The 22,201-nt window shown below is 37.4% G+C and overlaps 1 protein-coding gene across 1 annotated transcript; it reads left to right on the plus strand.

Annotated features, from left to right (window-relative positions):
- Positions 1-1,948: 1,948 nt before the first annotated feature.
- On the plus strand, positions 1,949-10,870 carry GPR65 (G protein-coupled receptor 65). The gene is made up of 2 exons (XM_016123822.2): positions 1,949-2,023; positions 4,935-10,870. Exon 2 carries the CDS (start codon positions 5,385-5,387, stop codon positions 6,393-6,395), a length of 1,011 nt encoding a protein of 336 aa, XP_015979308.2. The 5' UTR covers positions 1,949-2,023; positions 4,935-5,384; the 3' UTR covers positions 6,396-10,870.
- The last annotated feature ends 11,331 nt before the right edge of the window (positions 10,871-22,201 follow it).

Below are 22,201 nucleotides of genomic sequence, written 5' to 3' on the forward strand. Positions count from 1 at the left end.
ACTGAGTATATAGAGGTAAGGATGGAGTAAAAGGAAACGGCTGGGGAACTATACCAGTATTTCAGAACATACCCTCCCATGGTTAGTTGCTACTCTAACTAGTGAAATTGCACCAACCAGACAATGTGGTCTCGCAAAAGACCCTTCATCAGCAGATTAGACTCTTGCACTGTCAGCTCCATCGGAGAAGTTACAACTGGGCAGAACCGTGTTCTCTTCCCCTTTCCCACATGGCTGGCCCAAGTCCCCGGCCTCTGGCAAATGCTGGGTGTCCATTTTATGCACTCAAAAGACCAGATAACTGGCACATCAGGAATCTAAACCCCCTAAAGGAAGTATTTTGAATAACTGCTAATTGGCTTTTGCTCACCTTGGAGTTTAAAATTATCCCAGAGACTCAACAGCTCTCAAATTTCCAACTCTTCATTAAATAGCCTTGAGGTTGAAAATACAATATTGCCAAATATTCTGGAATAAATAAAAAGTAAATTTATTAAAAGTTAGTAAACGTCTTACTGTATAGAATTGGCGATGTTTTAGCATAGGTCAGCCACAGTTTTTCTCCTATGTAATCAAAAGTGAAAGTTTGTTTCTTGTATTTTAACTACATCCTTTTCTTTGAAAAACAAAATGCATAAATATTTATATGAAAAATTCCTATTTCCTAAAAGCAGAAGTGTAGTCTATTTAGGTAAAATAGGAGGTATTTAGAGTCATGAAATACTCATGCGTAGATACCACAGATAAGCGGATGTGTAAAACCAAGCAAAAATGGGAATTCTGAATTTGAGTCACAAGTAAACTGAAATCATTACTTTCATTTTTATAAAGGCATAAGGGTTTTATTATTTTCCAAATTATACTTAAAATTTTCATTAAGTATGCTGAATTTTCACATTATTGTATGCTAAATTACTTTGGAAACTCTCATGTACTTTATAACTGTAAGTTATTAGCTTTCATTGTTCTAAAAATGAAAGACCTACAAAGGAAATACAGAAAACTTTTACATTTCAGGTATATCCTGAATAACCTCAAGATTAAAAGTCGTCGCTATATCACCAAACATCTTTTCTACGTCTGGGGAGGGAAAAAAAAAAACCTGCTAACAAAAAGTTCTTTTTACCAAAATATATTCAAATAGTTTTGATTACAGCTTTTTAAGTTAAATTTTTTCATCTCAAATTAATTTTGTCCTTATAAAGTAATTCTCATCATTTGTAATAAAAGTTTATGGTGGCAAGGTTTAAACTAGTATTAGCATAATTTGAGAAATCTCTGCTTTCTGTTTGAAGAGGAGAATCAAAGGAGAAAATGGTTCTACAATAAAATAATTCTACTGGTCCCTTTACAAAAAAGAGTTCACACAATGGGCTACCTTAGCCCCACTGTCACTACCATCAAGCCCCCATCTTTCTCTGCTATTTTTCTCCCAGGTAAGTTGATCACCCTGAATTCATCTATAACATTCTCTCCTATCTCACACATTCAATGACTTATCCTTCTTTATTGTACCTCTCTTGGAGGGCTTACTTATTTTTGCCATTGTATCGTGATTATATTGAATGTGTCTTTCTCCTTCACTAGATGATAAACTCCTTATGGCCTCTAGCCAGGTCCTAAATATCTCCCATCACATTGCCCTAAGAGTATGACAGATATATGTGTTGACAGAATAAATGAATGAGTGAGTGAATCAATGAATAAATAAATTCTAGTACATATTTTATTAAAGCACAGATAATATTAGTATACAATTGTAATTAAGCTGCAAAGAGAAGAGTGAGTTCTAAAAATTATACTATAGTAAATAATAAATGAAAACATATTTTAAAGTACTTAGGAAATATTTTTCAAGCTTGGATAATGTACATCCTTCTTGTTAAGATGCTGCTTCCTCATTGGTTTGTGACGAAATATGAGTGCAATTTCCTGTCCCCTCAGCAGTATTGGTTTCTCTTCTTGATGCAAGTGGACTTATCTGGCTCCTCAGTTGACAAAATCATTTTCCCGAGGAACATGGGTAAGTATAAAAAAATTGAATAAGATTTTTAAGTAAATAACAGTAATATTTGTCAGTAATGTTTGCAACATTTTATCTAGTTTAGGTTGTATAGATATGGTAATGCAGACAGCACTACAAGAGAGAGAGAACCAAGTTTCCTCTACTTTAAGCAGTGGTAAAATGATGTCAAAATTTGCATTTAGAAATAGGTAAACTATTCATATACAAAAGAGAGATGTTTATAATCTCTTTCCTCTTCAGGAAGCAGTCCATTGGCAAACCGAATTAAGTGGTTAGGAAGATAGCTCTACAGCCAAGAAAGCTCCTGGCCAGAGAGCTATCTGGCACCGTTTCCTCATCGGCACAATGGTCTAATGGTATTTTTATACCATCAGAAATAGTGTGAAATTTAGAAATAATATTCCCATTATTAATAAGTATCAGTTAATAATTCTTAATAAGTAACTATCACAGTGTCTGACATAGTAGAGTCTTAATGAGTAGCTATTAAAATGATAAGTGAAAGCAAATGTTTCCTATCTTTTTATCTTTCAATCTTTTGATTATTGTTGTCAATGATTTGTACTATTTTAAGAGCTGGTTAAGAATAAATATGTTTTAATATCCTGTAGATTATTTTCTTTTGGCATTAAGTAAAAATGAAGATAAAAATCAAAAACATCCGAATTCTCAGAACTGGTTCTAAAGACAATTTTTCTCAAGGTTTGATTAAAGTAGTCAAAATATATGGGAAAAAGAATAATAAGAATTATATATTTGATTTAAATCTCAGTTTCACAAAAATTAATTTAACAACATTATCTTCAGAGCTGGTATCATGTGAAGTATCACTGTACAAATTACATTCTGAGTGCTTCTGGCTTCTCTGCTGCACTCTGAGTAGACAGCCAAAGATGACCTCCTTTTAGGAAACGTAGGGTTCAGCATAAAGGACATCTATAGACTACTGCTAATGCCATTAAAACAATACTATTAGCTAATTTATAGTGAAAGCTTACCACATGCTAGGTACTTTGCTTCGTGCGTCATGTCATTTAATTCTCAGAACAACTCTATGAAGTGGGTGCCTTCTTATACCTGTGAAAACTGAAACTTAGAGAGGTGAAGGAACACACAGGATCTGAAGTCCCCACAGGCTGTTGAGAGCCTTTACGACAGTCCCCACATATAACCCACAAGGCTTCAGAACCACACAGTATGCACAAGTGCCAGGCGGTTTACCAACCAACGGTACATAATAGTTCCAGGTGCTTCCATCTTCACTGACATGTGGCACTTTCTGTCTTTTTCATTTTTTAATTCTGGTTAGTGTGTAAGTTGTATTTCATTGTGATTTTAGCTTGTATTTCCCTGATGACTAATAAAGATCCAGTATTCATTCATTGTTGGCCTGATGTTTATGGGACCAAAATAATAGTGTAGACTCAGACCCCGTGCTCAAGGATTACCAGCCAGAGGCGATGAATACTCAAGGATTTTTTATCATAGCTCATTGCAGAAACAAAGCTGAGGCAGGAAATGTGCCAACTTGCCCAACTGTCTGCAAGTATCTGTAAAGTTTGTGATTTGATCTGGTTCACTCTTTACTTGAGGGCAGAAGCTGCTGGATTCTAACACATGTGGGATGGCCCAGGACCACTTCCCACTTGTGTGGGCTCACGTTCCATCCCTAGTTTTCCTGCGTTCGGAGGCCCTACTTCCTCCAGATCCTCATACACCTCCGGGATATCCAGAGCTTCACTGCTCACTTACCTCCCTGATCTCAGCTCCCACTTCCTTTTTTTTTCTCTCTGGAAGATTCACTATTTGATTTAAAGGGCTGTTTCTCACATTCTGTTCCTATTTTTAGGTGTGGTAAAACTAGAGGATTTCAGTTCTCTATTTTATTTCAAGAGTGATATGTTTATAATATGTTCTCTGGATATAGGTTACTCCACTATCAGAATCTTTGTGCCTTGTGGTGGCAAGTCTCTTTTGTGCATAGGGTTCATCGACGCTTATAAGGGGGTGGTTTTGACATCATCCAGGCTCTACAGCACACAGGAAGTAGGTAAAATTTCCTCCCCGCCCCCCCCATAGTGAGTCTACAAAGTTTTCAATGAACATCTCCATCAGATAAATCATCTAAAGCAAAAATATATATAAACAGAAATATTTCTTTACTACAGTGTGGGTTGCCTCTACTCATCTGGATGTTGGAGAGAGAAGGATGGATTTTTGATTCCTATATGAACCTCTAAAAAGAAACAACCCTAATAAATAATCAAGTATAAAGGTAGAAACTGATGATCACAAGATTTTACCCAGAACTGAGAACATTCTGCCCCCTTTTTCACAAGAGTATGAGAAAGTTAAAATGAGTCAGCCCACAAAGGAAGCAAAAGAAAACAGAAAAGGTAGTGTTGTCTACTTCTTTATGAAGATTCAGCAAGCAGCAATATTTCAAAAACTTTATCAAATTTCTTGTGACTATTTTCTCAGCTAATAAGCAGATTTTGAAAGTGCCTTATACCTAGATTTCATGTGAAATTAAAATTTTTAAATCGTATAACCATATGGTTTATCATACACTCAACAGCATTTACTGATTATAAACAAATCAAGAATTTGCCATCTTTTTTATTAGCTCTTAAAATGACCTTTCAACTTTAGTTTTATGTTTCTTTATCATGTCCATGAGAAATATAATTCCCTCCAATCTAGCATCCTTTGGATAATTCTTATCTGAAGTAAGTAAGATATCTCAGCTTGATATCATTTACTGAAGTCGGATCATTTTGCTTTATACCCACCTTCGTTATAATTTAATGAATTTTTGGTATCTTCAGTAAATGAAATAAAAGATTGTTTCAAAATCATGATGTATCTTTTAAACATTTAAACTATTCTGGTTCATCTTTTATTACAGAAGCAAAGGCATTTTAAAAAGAGATGTCTATCCTTATAAAAACAAAGCTTTATGTATTCATGTTTGTACCAATCTCCTGAGTTTCATGAAGGAAGACAAATTGGGGACAAGACTGTTTGAAAACTGAGCGATAACCCAGTGATCCTCAAGAGTTCTTCATCAGCCTTTTGTGATAATAAGCATATTATATCACACGTCTATTCGTTAAAATCAACTGGCCACTTCAGCTAACTACCAGGAGTCCAGATTCTGACTTTGCACCATTGACACGTGTCAAAAGTGATCATCCATTCTTTAAAAGCATTGATGACTTAATCAGAACTTTGGGAAGGAAAGAAAAATTGAAGAAAAGGCGAATTAGATGTTGAAAAGAAAATACGAGGCAAGACTTACCTTGCTATTTACCTTCTAAGAACTAATGTAATTGCCACTTTAGAAAGGAAAAAAAAAATGAATAGCACATGTATTGATGAACAGCATGACCTGGAACACTATTTGTTTCCAGTTATTTACATCTTTGTGATAATAGTCGGTGTTCCAGCCAATATTGGATCTCTCTGTGTGTCTTTCCTGCAAGCAAAGAAGGAAAATGAATTAGGAATTTACCTGTTCAGTTTATCACTGTCAGATCTGCTGTATACACTCACTCTCCCTTTGTGGATCAATTATACCTGGAATAACGACCACTGGGCTTTCTCTCCCGCCTTGTGCAAAGGGAGTGCTTTCTTCATGTACATGAACTTTTACAGCAGCACAGCATTCCTCGCCTGCATTGCTATTGATAGGTACTTGGCAGTTGTCTACCCTTTGAAGTTTTTCTTCCTAAAGACAAGAAGATTTGCATTCATGGTCAGCCTCTTCATCTGGTTCTTGGAAACCATAATCAATGGCATCATTTTGTGGGAAGATGAGACAGTTACAGAATATTGTAAAGCCAAAAAGTCTAATTTTACTCTATGCTATGACAAGTACCCTTTGGAGAAGTGGCAAATTAGGTTCAACTTGTTTAGGACGTGCGTATGTTATGCATTACCTTTGGTCATCATGATGATTTGCAACAAGAAAGTCTACCAAGCTGTGCAGTATAATCAAGCCACAGAAAGAAATGAAAAGAAAAGAATCATAAAACTACTTGTTAGTATCACATTGACTTTTGTCTTGTGCTTTACTCCCTTTCATGTGATGTTGCTGATTCGCAGCATTTTAGAGCGTGATGGGCATGTATTTGACTCCAAGTCTGGGAAGCAGAGTTATAAAATATATAGAATCACAGTTGCATTAACAAGTTTAAATTGTGTTGCTGATCCAATTCTGTACTGTTTTGTAACTGAAACAGGAAGGTCTGATATGTGGAATATATTAAAATTCTGTACTGGGAAGCTCGATAAATCTCAAAGACAAAGAAAACACATACTTTCTGTGTCTACAAAAGATACTATGGAGTTAGATATCCTGGAATAGAACCAAGGAACTATATTGTTTAAGGTATACAACATTATACCATCAAGATTACATTTTGAACAGGAAATTTAGCTCATACAGAAACTAAGTGTTCCAAATGAGTAAATATTTTATTATCCTCTCCAATGGAAATATTTTTAAAGTGTACAATATTGCTCCCTGACTATTATTAAATGAGTGTTAAACAGAATTTAGTATTTTCTTAATGACTCAAAATTATTATTGTTGATAACAGTTGTTTTTGTGTCTTTGCTATAATCCCTCACGGGACTGTGTGTCTTTAATTCAGGGAACTTTGTGTCTAGTGTTTATGATTTTTCTCCCTTTTTCTATAGATTTCAGGCTGTCAGCTGTAACTTCTCCCAGTATGTACCTATGTTGGCAACCCCAACTACTAAATACTGCTTCTCATCACTCATTACTAAATATTTATTGAGCCTATTCTATGTACTAAATTTCATATTTAGTACGGGTGTTGCAAACAAATGGTCTCATAAAGCCTTGTAAAGCTCATATCAGTTGAGAAACCTAGTCCTTCCATATAAAGTAAAATAAATGGGCTCAGAGTGACTATCTGAAAGCTTTTTCCATAAAGACCTTCTTTCCTTTCTTTAAAATTATAATTTTATTTTATTTTTATTTTTTTGAACTTATAGTTAAGTACAACATAGTCAAAATTATCAGAAGCTTGATGTCAAGACAAGAAAACATTATAGATTTTAAAAAGACACTTATTATACAAAACACATTAAATCTGCATTTGGAGACTACTTTTAGGGCTTAGATTATTTAGAGAATCTTGATATAATATGTTCTTTTGAATTCAAGTTATGGAAATTTCTTTGCCTACTTTTAAGTGGGCATTAGGTCAACATTTTTCCTAACCAAGTTATTTTTAAAGAATTTTTATCTTACTCTTCCTTTTTTCTTCCTTCTTTCCTATCTATTTCTTCTACAGCCCCCCTCCAAAAAAAAAATAAAGATCAGATAGTAAAGATTTTTATGACATTTGATGCCTTCCCATTGGAAAACAAAAATCCTGACAAGAAAGATTAATATCTTTTTAATAATGAATTTTTGGACACACACTGAAAAATGAGTATACAAATTAACTACATTTTCCAGGAAGGTTTTCCCTGATGGTGTGTGCATAAGAGAAAACCACCTTGCTTTTAGGTCATATGTGCATTCTCTGTTCTTTGCATTTTTCTGATCATAGCTTTTAGAGAATCAGTCGATTGTGTCTGGGCACTCTTAAGAAACATATGCAGAAAGACTAAAAATATACATCAAAATGAAGAGTAAAATAGTTCGGGCTATGTGATTAATTATTGATAAATTATTGACGACCTGTCAGTTGAATACTTGAAAAGTTAAAGTTCCAGAAACAATTTTTCCCACATCCGAAAATAAGATGTAAATGAAGTATCTTAGCCAAGATCACGAGACCTCCCAAGAATTTAAACTTCCCTCCAGAGTTGCTTTTCTCCTTTTGTTTGTTTATTAGTTTTTTCAACATTTCTACCATTTCATTGTTTAGGCATGCTAAAGACATGCATGATGAGTTGTTCAGGATAGTCATTGAATGTCAGTCAGGAAAAGGGGGGGAAAAAGGAGAGTTGTTTCATGAACTAATACCTCTGGAGATAGAAATCATGTTAACAGTTACTAAACCTATCCGTAGCAGAACCAACTGAGACTACCTCAGTTGGCTATGTGAAGAGATGTAGAAAATACACATATGTGGCATCTTTAACAAGAAGGTCGTACCTACTGATTAACAGAAAAACCATCGATTTAGGATGTTGTGAGAGAAGTTTCAGAATGAACCATGCTGCCAAAACCTTCAAGTAGCCTTTCCTTTCTGTTAGAGCATGGAGAATCCATGTTGGGAGGAAGCTCAGATGAGTATGCACAAAGCACTGTAGATATGATCCGAAACTATCTGCAGCCCCAACATTGGAAAGTTAATCCTTTAGTTTTGAAAGGCTTTGTAGGCTCTTGATTAAAGTGCCCCCATTAAACTACAAGTACTTTTGGAAGGAATAAGTATTATCACCTGGGACTTTGTTGTCGGAAGACCTAGAATGGAACACCACGGATCCACTGTGAGTTGTTTGACCTCAAAAAATTTGGTCTCAGCTTGAAGCTCGGTTTCTATAAACTGTAGGGACAGTAGTAACTCTTGCTTTTAACAAGTAAACATGAAAACACTTGTAAACTGTGAAGAAATTTCTAAACATTCATTATTATCATTTAGTCTCATCTCTATCAGTATTAATGGGCAGCTGCCCAGGAGATAGAAAAGTCATCGGAGGGACACTAGGGCCGAGAATGTAGCAATGAGAGCTGGAAGGCGCTGGCTGTAGCACGGCTGCTGTGGTTCCTTCCTCCAGGTGGTTAAATACATCTACTAAGGTAACCTGAGGGCCTTCATCACTTCCTGGTTCTGTGAGACACTCTCAGTATGTCTGCTCCTAGGAGTTTACAGTTCTGAGGAGACGTCATAAACATGCAGGTAGATAGCCATTTTTAATTTGTTTGAATGTTTGACTTTTTATTGACTTTTATTTATTTATTTATTAGCATTTTCAGAATGTTATTTTTTAACTTAACGAACTCAATTAGGCATCTTGAATAGACCAGTGAAGGGACGGAATACAGGGTTTTAAAGCCTCCGTTTTTCCCCACCTGGTCTGGGGAAGCTTCATGGGTGAGGAAGAACTTGAAAGAAATCCAAAACAGCCACCTCATTTTGTTCAAGTTATATACTGTCACCTCCACAGGAGTATCCTGAGCCCTTTTTCTCTTTGATTTAAGCCAAAAGCTCTCCCCAAGACATGATATTTCTATTGCTTAATGTCATGATCAAATAAACAATTACTCACCAATCACCTCTCTTGGCTTTGTAAACGTGATTTATTTATTTTTAAACAGACATACCAATTTTAAAATAGAATTCGTGATTCATAGCATATAGGCATTTCTTTTTACAATAGTTTTATCTTGCCTTGGGATTTTTTCTTTTTCTTTTTTTGCCAGTCATCACTTTCATCATTCTGTCATTTATGCATAGGGCTCCTGTTCTTTTCTGGCTAAGCTCATCCACAGGTTGCTATGGAAACACAACAGCTACTATAACACCCTGACCCAGGAAGACCTTTGTGATAATAGACTTCTTTGTTTAGGTCCATCAGGTGACTCTGCCATGAATTAGGAAGCTGTTCCTCCAACAGACACAACCACACACACATACATATTCATAGACACACACGAACGACCTGCCCTATCTCACAAAAACAAACAAAAAATTCCTGCACTGTTTTAGCACATGCCTGTACTGTTTTGTAAGCTGTCTGATACCAACTACCTCCTTAACTTCAGAAATAATGTGCCATGTGGGTGTTTTCATTTTCTTGTTTACTAAATCAGCAGCCAGAGGGACATTGTTAAGATTCTCCCCCCCATCCCTCCTCATTTCTTTCCCCCACAGCCAGAAGTGATTGCCAAGAGAGCTATGGTGACAAAACATCTCTCTGCATTTTTTTTTTTCATTTCCCTGCTATTCTGGAAAAATCCAGTTCTAACTGAGGTATTTTATTTACAACTCCTAGGCAGATACCTTTGGGGGAAAATAATAGCAGGCTAATTTAAAAGGAAGCAGGAATGTCTTGTTTTATTCTTTGTTCATAGTATAAACATCTGATTTGATTCTAATTAAAAAAATATTTTTTCGACCACTATATTTGTTTATTCTTTGGTATTTCATACAACTTAAAGATGGAGCACAACACATTTAAGTTTGTGTTATTAGTTGCATTAGTCGAATGCCTTTTGTTTACAGGAATAAGCTGACAATGCCAAAATCAGGTCAAAGTTGGGTGAGAGGGAAGTAATGTAGGAGTTAAGATTCCTCCAAAGGTCTTTATCTCACTACATCATTTGTTGCTGGCCAAGAAAAATCACACAGAAACTTGTCTGTGGCCACTAGATGTCGATCACGTTCTTCTTGGAATTTTGAGGTTCATGGCCCACTGCCGCTCCCCAAGAGCAAGGAGTAGCTTGCGGTGACATTTTCCTTTCCAAGAAGCAAGAAATAGCCCCTATGAGTTGGAAACGAATGGAGGAAATGGTGAAATTCAGTTTGCGTCATTTGCTTCTCTATCTCTGGAAACCTCAGCAATCATCAGATAATTTCACTTGTTTAAACTCTATATGTCATCCCAGTATTTCTTTTTTTTTTTTTAAAGCTGTTTATTTTAGCTGTGTAATTTCTGAAAGATTATGGTTGTAAGACTGGTGAATTCCCCTTTATTTAGTTATCTTACACATATAAGAAAATGCTGGCCATCTTTTACACAAATAGAAACATAAAACTTTTGAGCTATAAACCATGTGTAACTTTTTTGTCTACTATGATGAAATTACTATCTATAAAAGTCAAGATATAACTCATTCTATGTATTTTTACTTTCTAATTTATTTTTGTTAGTTCTTAGCACTAAAAAATTACATCTGGTATTTTGAATTGTTTAAATCTGTTCTTCTCCAAAGAACAGCAATACAATCATGTTCTAATTTAATATCATTTGCATATTATTAAACATATAATGGCCCATAATCTACTTTTCTTCTGCCTGTAATTTTCTTAAGCTCTTTACTAAGCACCAGTGAATTTTTTACACATTTAGAAAGTGGATTATGATCCCTCAAATAATGTCACAATTAGGTGTTCAAAAAGCAAGCCATACAAAGGAATGAGCTATGAAAGTCTCTACATCATTGCTCAGTGCGAGCTCTAGAATAAAAATATAAATTTTGTTACCTAGTAAATGTATGTTCAATTAATTTCAAATCAAATACAATCAAGAAATCTTGCCCTACAATAACTTGACTTGACAATTCTTGAAAAATAGACTAACTCCAGTTCTCAGCATTCATGGATCATTCTTGGATAATTGGTTGAACTTGTAAACATCCTTCTAAAAGAATCCTATTCAAATTCACGGTTTAATTTCTCGTCTTGGCTCCAAGACTATTGACATTTACTAACAAATGGGGTCACCGGGAGACCTTGATTCTTTTGAAAGTTAAACGGATCAAACAGAAGGATTGCAGTTGTAGACCATAAAATGCTTCCATGAAATGCCACAGAGAGATGTTCCGTGAATCTCTGGAAGTATGCACATAATGACTGCTGACTCTAGTAGGCTTTATTGGTTTTTTAAAAATAAATATTCTCTCTCATGCTATTCACCCACTTCTGAAAATGATACTTGCTGGTGCTAAGGAAAGCTGTCTTGACTCTTCAGGGAAATGCATGCAGCGTTTCTCTGGCAGTTCACCCAAGAAGGGAGAGTGTGACGCCCTATGTTCAGGAGAACTATGGGACAGACCCAAAGCATTTCAGCACTTGTCTAGTCCTCCTTGGATGAAAGGATTGCCAAGGCAAAGCAGGATCTGGAATACGCAGAGATTCTCTCCTTCTCGCTTTAGAAATCTTGTGCTGACTGACCCCTAAAAAGAATTCTTGTTATGTTTGTTCTCACCAGTAATCAGAATTGTTTGCTGAGTAAATAAATAATAAGTTAATTAATGGAATGAACTAAGAATGATACAATTTTATACTTTGTCCTAACCCCAGGGTTCAGTTTCAGCTAATGACTGAAAACTGAAACTCTTTGTCTTTTCAGTTGAAAACTTTAAGATTATCTGGGAAAATAAGGTTAACAAGAAAGAGCACTCTTTTAAGAAAGCTTTGTTAATAAAATTTACATTTGTCAAACTAAAACATAAACATATATTACCAATGGCATTTTACTCATCTTAAATTGGTAAAAACAGAGTCACACTGATTTTTATCTACCATTCATTCTTTACTCATGGGAATATTTTTATGGATGATCTTTCCCTAAATTTTTAGTAAGATGTTCACAAATTGACTTAATTTTGTTGCATACCACACAATGGCATGAATCTCTGTTCACTGATTCAGTGCTACAAAAAAAAAAAAAAAACAGATGGATGGATGGATGGATGGATGGATGATAGATGATAGATAGATAGATGATAGATAGATAGATAGATAGATAGATAGATAGATAGATAGATAGATCGATCATTCTTGGATATTTGATTGAATATCCAAATGTGTGTGTGTGTGTGTGTGTGTTTCTTGCTTTTTTTTCTTTAAGTCGATTTAATTGTAACTAGCAGCCCACGTTCCACCACACTATAGGAAATTACATCCCAGTCATTACTGGGCTGTTCTCCTCTTTCAGGTTCACACCAGAATCAGGGAGGTTTACACAATGCTAAGAAAATGGAGGAGGGGCCTTCGATAGCCAGTCTCTAATGATCACCAGTAACATTATTTAAGCTTTCAGTGGTCCTTTGAACTTCACTGTTTCTTGACTGCCTCCTTGACTATCTTGGAGACACAAGGCTCATTGATAAAACTGAATAGAAGCCAGCTAATGACTCAGACTCCTGTGCATCAGGTAGACATTCCCTTTGAAATCCACATAGTTCTTGGTTTCAAGAGTGGAGCAGGTATCTCAGTTAAGCCAACCAAAGCAGTCCAATCCCCTGATTGGTTCAATGGTGGGCATGTGCACTAACCTGCTTAGAATGCTGGAGCAAAGGCTCTTTCTTTTGCTCAGACTGATGTTCTACGCAGATGAGATACCTGGAATCTCTGTGGCCATTTTGTGACTATGAAATAGCCAACACGTAGAAGAAAGGAGAACTCAGGGAATTAAAGAGCACTGGAGCTGGATCCTATGATGTGATCAGTCTCCACACATGGCAGATACATGAACCAAATAAACCTCTGTGTTCTTTGAATCAATTGGAGTCAGGTTTTTTCCTTTCTTGAACCCCAAAGCGTCCTAATAGAAGGTAGAACATGGAAGTGAGAGCGATATAAGTTGCAGACTCTAGATTGTTGAATAGACTGAAGCGATATGACGGAGAGGCAATGAAGACTTCTCTAGTTTGAAAGATTGAGCATTAGTAGGACTCGTTAGTAAATAGTAGCAAAATTATTGCTTGAACTGTTTCTGACTTCATCCCGGGATTCATAAAATATCTCTTGTATCAGCAAATTGTTAGAAAAAATGTAAGATAAGATAAATTAATACAATTCTTTTGTGAGAGTTTTTGTGATATATCTTCAAATCTAGAAACTAATGCTGCCCCAAGAGGCTCATCACAGAAGCAATGTTTTCATGCTTTAGAAAAAGAATGTGTTTTAGCTAGAAAAAGGAAGTCGACATTATTTGTGAATCACTAGTGAGCTGAGTCTCAAAATCCAGACATTATGGAGAAAGAAAAGAATTTTTTTTTAATCCCATAGGTTCCCAATTCATATCAAGAACCAGGCCTGGATGACTTACATTTTGAGTTTTTATTAAATCAAGGGAAATGAGGATGCAGTTATGATATAAATGAAGTTCCTGTTATGCAAAAAAAAAAAAAAAAAAAAATGGAAAAGTCTGACCTCCTGACCCTAGCGATGGTGGGGAGGAGGCAGGAAAATTTAGGACAAAAATGTCAAGACCATGTCGAACCTCATGACCTGCAGAGAAGCAGAAACCTCCAGAGTAAGCGGAGAGAACAGTCAATGCTAGTAATTTTCTTTTCCTTCAGGCAGCTGCAAGTTTCTGGGGTAAGCTCTATAGTAATCCTGATGGACAGCAATATGGTACAAAAATAGAGATTAGCATTCAGTTGTGCAGGTTGAGCCCTGCACAAGAAATCCATGTCTACAGGGCATCATTCTTTTCACAGATAGCGTAGATTTGTACATTGATTAGGACAGTTTTAGAGCACATGGCAGCAAAGTGTTTTCACAAAATCAGCAGTTTTCCAACACTGAAAGGAAAGTGTCTTAAGGAAGATACATCATTTTCTAATTCGCACAGAAGTTTATGTGAGCAGCTTAACTCATCCTTACTCCTGGCACCACAAGGTCACGTAAGCGTCTCCCACCCCAGAGCCATCACGAGAGGAACAGGGATAGGCGGAGTATATCTGAAAGGCTGAGCATTTACCCCAAAGCAGCTGAGTTAAGTCAATTAAACAGTTTAGGCAGGAAGAAAGGAAGATAATCTTTAATTCATGAGTGAAATAATTTTTTTGCACCCTGTTACCCAGCAGATTGGTGACTCAGGAGGAAGAATAGACCAGTAACAGAAAATGAAGCTACACTTTTGTGTGCACAATTAAGTCATACTGTGATCAGTGTCTCTCAGATGTCCAAGCTTTGACTGGAGGTGGCTGGCTGGAACACAGAGAGAAGGAAAGAGTCCTTGCTTTAAAATAATCCTGTCTACAGGCAACCTATAAGCTAGGTTGACTATAGGTCCAATCACTAGTACAATGGTTCTCAAACTTTAATGTTTATAAGAATCACCTGGGAATCGTAGTTTAAGAGATTCTTATTCAACAAATCTGAGGCAGACACCAAGATACTGAATTTCTAACAAATGCTTAGGCAATGCCAATACTGCCAGGCCCAGGGTCCAGGGGTTGAACTGCACAGCTTTAGAATCTAGAGCAGTGATTCTCAGACTTTCGCATGCAGCAGAATCATTAAAATGGAGTGCTGGGTCCCTGTGAAATTGTGACTTATCATCATAACTGTATATTTAGTCTTCATCTCCATTTCTGACACAGACCTCCTAAAACTCTTATAACTGCCTAATAGGAGCATCTTTAGTTCTTATATTTGGTCATTGACCCCATCGCTAACACAGGACTCCTGAAATCATTGTCATTTTCTGGGCGATCGAAGTGTCTTTTGTTTCAATCAGGTGACTGGGCGGGTTCCTGGATGGCTTCTGAATGAGGGCTGGAAAGCCATGATTTGAAGCTTAGAATTTTCAGTCCCACCCACCTTTCTCCAAAGAGAGGAGAGGGGTAGGAAATGGAGTTAAGAAGTGATCATGCCTACATGAGGAAGCCTTCATAAAATTCCAAAAGTGTAGGGTTTGGAGAGCTCCTGGGTTGGCAAACACATTTGCCCCCCAACTCCACAGAGAAACAAGCTCCAGCAGGAAGACGTCCTATCAGAGGACAGCACCAGAAGTGACATGTAGACATCATCCCTTTCCTCACAAAGAGAATAGGTTAGTTTGCTTTCCACCCAGGAGCCATCTTGTGGATATCCAAGAAGAGTCCTAAGAGAAAATATGAATCTTGAATTTGACTGAGTATCCAATAGATACTAAACAAGTCTTTAAAAGACTGTTTAAGTCAGCAGAGGCTGAAATACCCTCCCTGTGCAAATTTAAGGGGTTTTTTTTACCCACTATCAGTGGGAGTGGGGTTTTTAGGGCAAGGTAATAACAGTTTCTTTTCTACATCCAAATACGGTATGTAAAAATGTGACCTAACAATTCAACAAATGTTTGGTAAATTGTGCAGGATTATGTCATTACGTGTATTTTACATAAGCCTAGCTTATTGAAAGTTTTATCTACTGGAAAACAATCATAGAAAATGAAGCTACTGTGAACAGCCCAGAAACAGCATCTTGGTCACTGGATGCTAAACTAACAGGTGGGCAGATAATAAGGAGGATTAAGTACTCTTCAAAATTGTCCTCTTTCTTTACTTCAAAACTCATTTGCTTCTCTTACATTCATTTGATAAAAATGAATTCAGTCCCTTCCAAGGAAGATACAGAATGCTAATAGTCATAATCCCTAGCACCACCCACATCTTACTTATAGTAGGCATTGAATGTTTATTTAGTCATTTGATGTGTTGATAAGGACCAGAGGAGAGAGATCATTATATGGTTGGTTGTTCGAATTGAAATGGAGAAGACAAGATGAGATCTAGGAATATCAGCGAGGTGAACAAGGGCTGAGTATGGTCTTTCCTGGCAGTAGAAGCTTTATCATATGGAAGGCAGGGCATCTGTCTGCCATTCTAAGTGATCTGGGAACAAAGAATAAGCTTATTTTCCTCTTGATTCTAGCTGAGTTGGAATATTGGCCGCTGTTTCTCCTTCTTATTTAGCTCTAGAAAGGCATTTGAAGAACATCTAGTACAAAATCCTTCTGTTATAGATAAAGAATGTGAGTGAGAAAGGTAAAATAATTTGCCAAAGGATGCACAAATTCTAAATGTCAATGACAAAAACAAGTTTCAAGTCTCCCAGATCAGGATTTTTTCCTTTGCTGCAGACACTTCTGAATGCAAGTGATTAATCAAACTGTCAAAAGGGAAAAAATGATTATTGGCCCTGAGAGGAAAAGCCCAGGGGCAATTTCAGGTATGGTTGAATTTAAATACTCAACTCATGTTACCAGGAAGGTATTTTTACCATCTTCCATGTCCACCTTTTGCTGTTTTGGCTTTGCTATCATGTCAAAGATGGCCACCGACATCTCCAGGCTTGGGTTCCACAGCTTAGAAGATACAATGGGAAGTGAGACTCTCTTTTTTGATGCTTTTGGCAAACGTCATAATTCGGGTTCCCCTGCCCTTGTTCCCCACTTTAAATCAGTTGCTATCATTAGAGGTGTGTGTTTCTCAGGTCTCTCAGAGACTACTCCTGCTCTTGGTGTGTGAGATAGTCACACCCTAAACCATGGAGACTGAGATAAGAGGGTGGCTTTTCAAAGAAAAACCAGAATGCTGCTACTGAGGAAGGAGGGAAAAGAGTGTGTTTCAATGGCTACTTCCTTCCAGCCACACCTGTGACACCGGGCACATACCTTGTATTATTCTTCATTGAAAGGGATGTTAGTTATTTAATTTCGTAAAAGTGGAGAAATTAGACTTCTTTGCATAGAGAAGAGACACCTTTCACAATGCTCATTTGGGAAAGTGAGGTGAAGAAGAATCGTGGCAAGCAGCAGAAGGCTCACTCTGAGGAATGCTTAATAAAGAAATATTTTCAAAGGTAAGGGCAGCATGTAGGGGCACCCCAGGGATGGTGCAGTACCTGAGGATAGGAACATCTGGGTGTCCTGACACCCCTTGGCCTAAAGGGGCAAGAGGAGGGAGTGGTTCCCAAACCTGGAGGCACAGAGGATTGTCTGGAGGGGGCAGCTGGCCCGAACCGGTGACCTAGAGATATAGCCTCAAAATAGGAGCTGGGGAAAGAAATAAATTCTCAAAACTTGCTCCCCTCCCTCCCACCTGTTTTCTGCAGGGACTCCCTATTGGATGAAACACCAGGAAGCCAGAGGCGAAGAATCTCGTTGTCGTAGTTCATAAGGTCAGCCTCTCGGGGCACAGTGCTGGATGGAGCAGGATGAAGAGTGTGTCCGGAGGAGGAGCAGACACGTACACAATTTCTAAGTTATATTTACACTCTATTCACGGAACAAATCAGGGAAATATCCATGAGATGTCTGAACATATGCCCTTGTCTAAATACCTGCACTGTAACATTGCCTGCTAAGTATTTGCAATAGAAATCCCTTGAAACACATGGGATTGTGAGGGTACATGACAGCATCGTCCGTGGGTTTTACTGGGGCTCCTTGGCATGGGGTCATAGGATTAGTTCCAGTCTTTGTTACTTTGTTTACTGGCTATGTGACCTTGAACAAATCAGATAACCTCTCAGAGACTGAGTTTCTTCATCTTTAATATGAAGATATTTCCCCTGTCCTTTCAATGCTATTTCTTATTCAGTACAAATGAAATACTGGACATAAAAGTGTTTGGGGAATGATAAAGTACTAATTTTATATTGATCATTTCAACTGTAATATGTGAGCATAAGAAATATATTGATATGTTTGATTTACGGGTATTAATTTTTGTCATTCTTACATCAGAAAAAGTTCTAAAGGCTATTAGACTCGTTCGATATGTGGTAGTATTTTTTGCTACGTCAAAGTTGAAATTAATTAATAATAAATTAACCTCTAGTTTACTCCAGTTTATTAAGTTTATTTGTTTTTTAAGGAAATGATTTTCTGTGATTCCGCTTATTGCTGAAAAAAATAATCAAGTTTTCTTCCTGGCAAGTGAGTCACTGTGCTTATTATCTGTTTATGAGTAGACAAAAGTACAAAACATCCCCGTGTGTCCCAGCGAGTTATGAAAATCCTTTAAACGCAGTGCATTAGCCGTGAATCGCCCTGCTCTCTCTCCCTTGTAGTTTGCTGAGAAGGTTTTCCATAATATAACTAGGCTTGTCACAACTTATTTCTGCGCTGCTGCCTCCTACAATGAGTGCCTAGATTTCCAAACCCCAGATTAGAAGCTGCGATTTGATAAAAACTACTTTCCAGAAAACGAGGACACTCCCCTCGCACTATCGTACCTCTCCCTTTCTCCTCACCCCCAGCCTTCTCTGAATATTCTGGTTCTTAATTAACACTCTTTTGATCAGATTCCCTTACTGTCCCAGTTTTCTTAGGAACTCATCAGTGGTAGCTGCCACATGTTGAGAGTGTGCTATGTGTTGAGAACCCTACATCCGATGTTTTACTTAATTTCCCTAACGATCTTGTGAAGTAGATGTGGTTATCTCCAGGGTACATAGAAGGACTGAAGCTTAGAGAGGCTAAAATCAGAGCAAGAACTTGAACGCAAATGTCTGAGTTAAAAGCCTGTGACCCCCAACCACCATACTAGAGAGGTTATCTGTTTCCATGTTGTTCTAGCAGGCTTTTTCTCTTTCTTTCTCTCTTACAGCAACGTCTGATTGATCGCCACTGGGGAATGGGTCTTACTTGGATTGAGATGCAGAGGGAGTTTTGCCCCTCCTATTTCGGGGGATACCTGTGTACACACTACAGATATATTGTACATGCTTTCCTGGGAAAGGAACTGCCACTGTCCCCTGAGGACAGTATCAACAGCTGAGATGGTAACAGCAGTCTCGAATTGCTGTTGTCTGTCAGTAACTGTGAAGTCTAAATTCTAATTAATAAGTTGTCAACTCATGGCCTTTGGTGAGATAAATGGTCAAGAGGTAGTGTGTTCAGCTTTGCAATGTGTTGTTGTGATAAAAATATAGCACAGGATTTTTAAAATACAGAAATGTAGGATAATGCTAAATAATTGAGACTCTATATGTAGGATTTAATCAGTTTTTCCCAAACGATGACTACAAGAGATAAAGCTCAATGATAAAAACAAAAACAAAACAAAAAAACTTTACCCCGGTAAAGTTCCCAATCAATTTCATGCCATTCATATTCCATTTAAGTTTACTTCTTAACTACATTGGAGAAGTATATGAGAAAAAAGAAAATGTATACTCATCTTTTCAAATGATATTATAAAGGATACTAAGCAATTTGATAGAAAGACAAGACAAATACTTGATTTGCTTATTAATTCAATGAAGTTTTGTTAAGCGCCTAATTTTGCTAGGTGCTAGGAGTGTGGGGAAGCTGATAGTCTACCAGGGGATCCAAGGACAAGTGATGTAATATAGTGAAGTGCTGCACTAAGCGTCAGGAAGGGTGGAGGCGTGGTCACTACTTGCTCAGTCTTGGAAGGTCCAGGAAAATATCCAGGAACAATTGCTGTCTCCTCTGTGATCCAAAGGCTGAGCAGGCATTAATCAAGCAGGGAGGGTGTTTCGAGTTGAGAGTCAGCACGTGCAAAGGCCCAGCTATGTTCTAAGGAACTGAAAGTAGTTCAGTGTCATTGAAGGTGATGAGTAAGAGAGGAAGTGGCAAAAGATAAAAGATAGAAAGCAGCAAAAGTTAAATCTCGGAGTCTCTTAATTAAGATAAATAATTTGGATCTTTATACTAAGGTCAATAAGTAGCCATTTGAAAGATTTAAGCAAGTTAATGATTTTATCAAATTTGTGTTTTAGGAAGTTCCAGGCATTCACTGGGGGTCTTGGAATTTATCCCCCTAGGATAAGAAGCAACTGCTATACTATAGACGTATGTATAAATGACGGGTGACACATGACCAAGAAATGACCAGAGACACAAATATATAAGGACACACACTAATACATTTTAAATTTGCTTTTTTTTTCAATCGAAAACAAATAAAAGCAAATTGTTTTCCCTCTCAATATCTTTTTCTAGAAACAAGCCCCTTTCAAAAGAAGCTGATAGCTTGTCAGAGACGTCGCAGATCCTGTAGACGTCGTCCCCCGGCGGTTGTTCGCGACGTAATAGCTCTACAGGATTTATTTCACTGATTCCTTGAAACTCAAATTCCCTTTTGAGAGTTAGGGTAATAGATATGAGAACAGTAGGAAGCTCAAAAATAAAGAATTCATCCTGATGAATTTCTCCTGTTGTGTATTCATGATGTGACTCCATAAGTTGAATGCAAACTGAGAAACAGTTAACATTTCATAGCGAGAGGTTAGAAATAGACTGTGCTTCCAGATCAAGTTACCTTTATTGAAGTGGAAAGTGTGTGATGGACATAGTTAGGGAGTACGAGTCAGGAGATCTGAATTCTAGTCCCAGCGACAGCATACTCTTGCTATGTGACCTTGATCAGATGCTCAGCTGTCACTTCTGTAAAGTTAGGTTTAGATGATCCTGTAGGTCTCTTTCAGATTGAATCTAGGTGTGCCTAGATAACTGCATGATAATAAATGGAAGCTATTCCAAACTTACCAGAGAAAACCTGCAAAAAGGGCCATTAGGAAAATACCTTCTTTAGAAAAAGGCTTCAGAATTTTTACAGCCATGATTCTCAGTGGGCTAGGGATGCAGCTAGCAGGATGCTTAGTGTGAGAAAGCTTCAGCCATTCAGGCTCTTTCCCTCACTCCATTGGAGGTTACATTATTCTAGAAAAATGTCCCTGCCCTAGAATAACTGGCCATGGAAACACACAGTTTCTTTCAGAAAAGCTCTCATCTCCAATCACAGGGTGTAATTTGACCTCAGGGCAGTGAAGGAATCGTAATAACTGTTAGTATATTTCCCAAAGTCTGGGGTATTCAACATAAATCACACCATACGGGGAGCTCTTTAAGAACACAGTCATGTGAAAGCTAACCTAAATTCATGTCATAAGCGAAGTGTTGATATTTTATTCTGAAATATAAATTGAGACGCATGGTGCACTGTTTTCTCCTTTAAAATAGCTGTGCTATTGTGATTTTTCTCAAATTCTATCTTGGGGTTTTCTCAAAATAAAGGAAATCCCAACTTCCAGAACTGGAAAATCTTACAAACTGCTAAAGAAAAAGTTCTCCACATCTGTCTCCATCATGCAAACTGGATAAATTGGATTGTCGTATCTTTATTAGGCCCTTGTTATAACTAATTCTGGTCACTGATCCCCCCAAATGCCTTCATTTAGTCCTCGGCTCCTTCTGTGAATCTTGTGACCTCTCATTCTTCCGGTGTAATAACACTTCAAAGATATCAAGCCATCCTATGGGAAGAGTTAGTGCCCTTTATTAATTCTCATCCTTTATTATTGTATGTAATAGAGACCACAAGCTGACCACCCAAATCTTTTCTTTCCTCCTTCCAGAACCTATGGCTGGAAGGGATTTCCCTATTTCTTGTGACCAAGCTCTCATCAATGGAATATGAACAGAAAGAGTATGTTCCTCTCCAGGCCTAGCGCATTACAGCCTCCCACTGACGCCCCTCCATGCGTTTTCCTCTTTCTAACCAACCGAGCAGGTGACCATAAGGAAACCATGGCAGCCATGTGTGGAAAATGGCAGACTCATCATCACACCCGACTCCCTAAGAAACCACGTCACTGATCTAAATTTCCTCCATGAGAGAGGAATACATTGTTATCTAAGCTGCTGAATTTTAGGGGTATATTCATTTATAAGCTTCCCTAATCAAAATGGAAATCGGTACCTAAAAGTGGGTGTCAT

Source organism: Rousettus aegyptiacus, unplaced genomic scaffold (assembly GCF_014176215.1).
Source record: "Rousettus aegyptiacus isolate mRouAeg1 unplaced genomic scaffold, mRouAeg1.p scaffold_m13_p_3, whole genome shotgun sequence".
In the NCBI taxonomy this organism is placed as follows: domain Eukaryota; kingdom Metazoa; phylum Chordata; class Mammalia; order Chiroptera; family Pteropodidae; genus Rousettus; species Rousettus aegyptiacus.

Excerpts from the sequence above, each read along its gene's own strand:
- GPR65 (XM_016123822.2), top strand. The coding sequence starts at position 5,385 with ATGAATAGCACATGTATTGATGAACAGCATGACCTGGAACACTATTTG.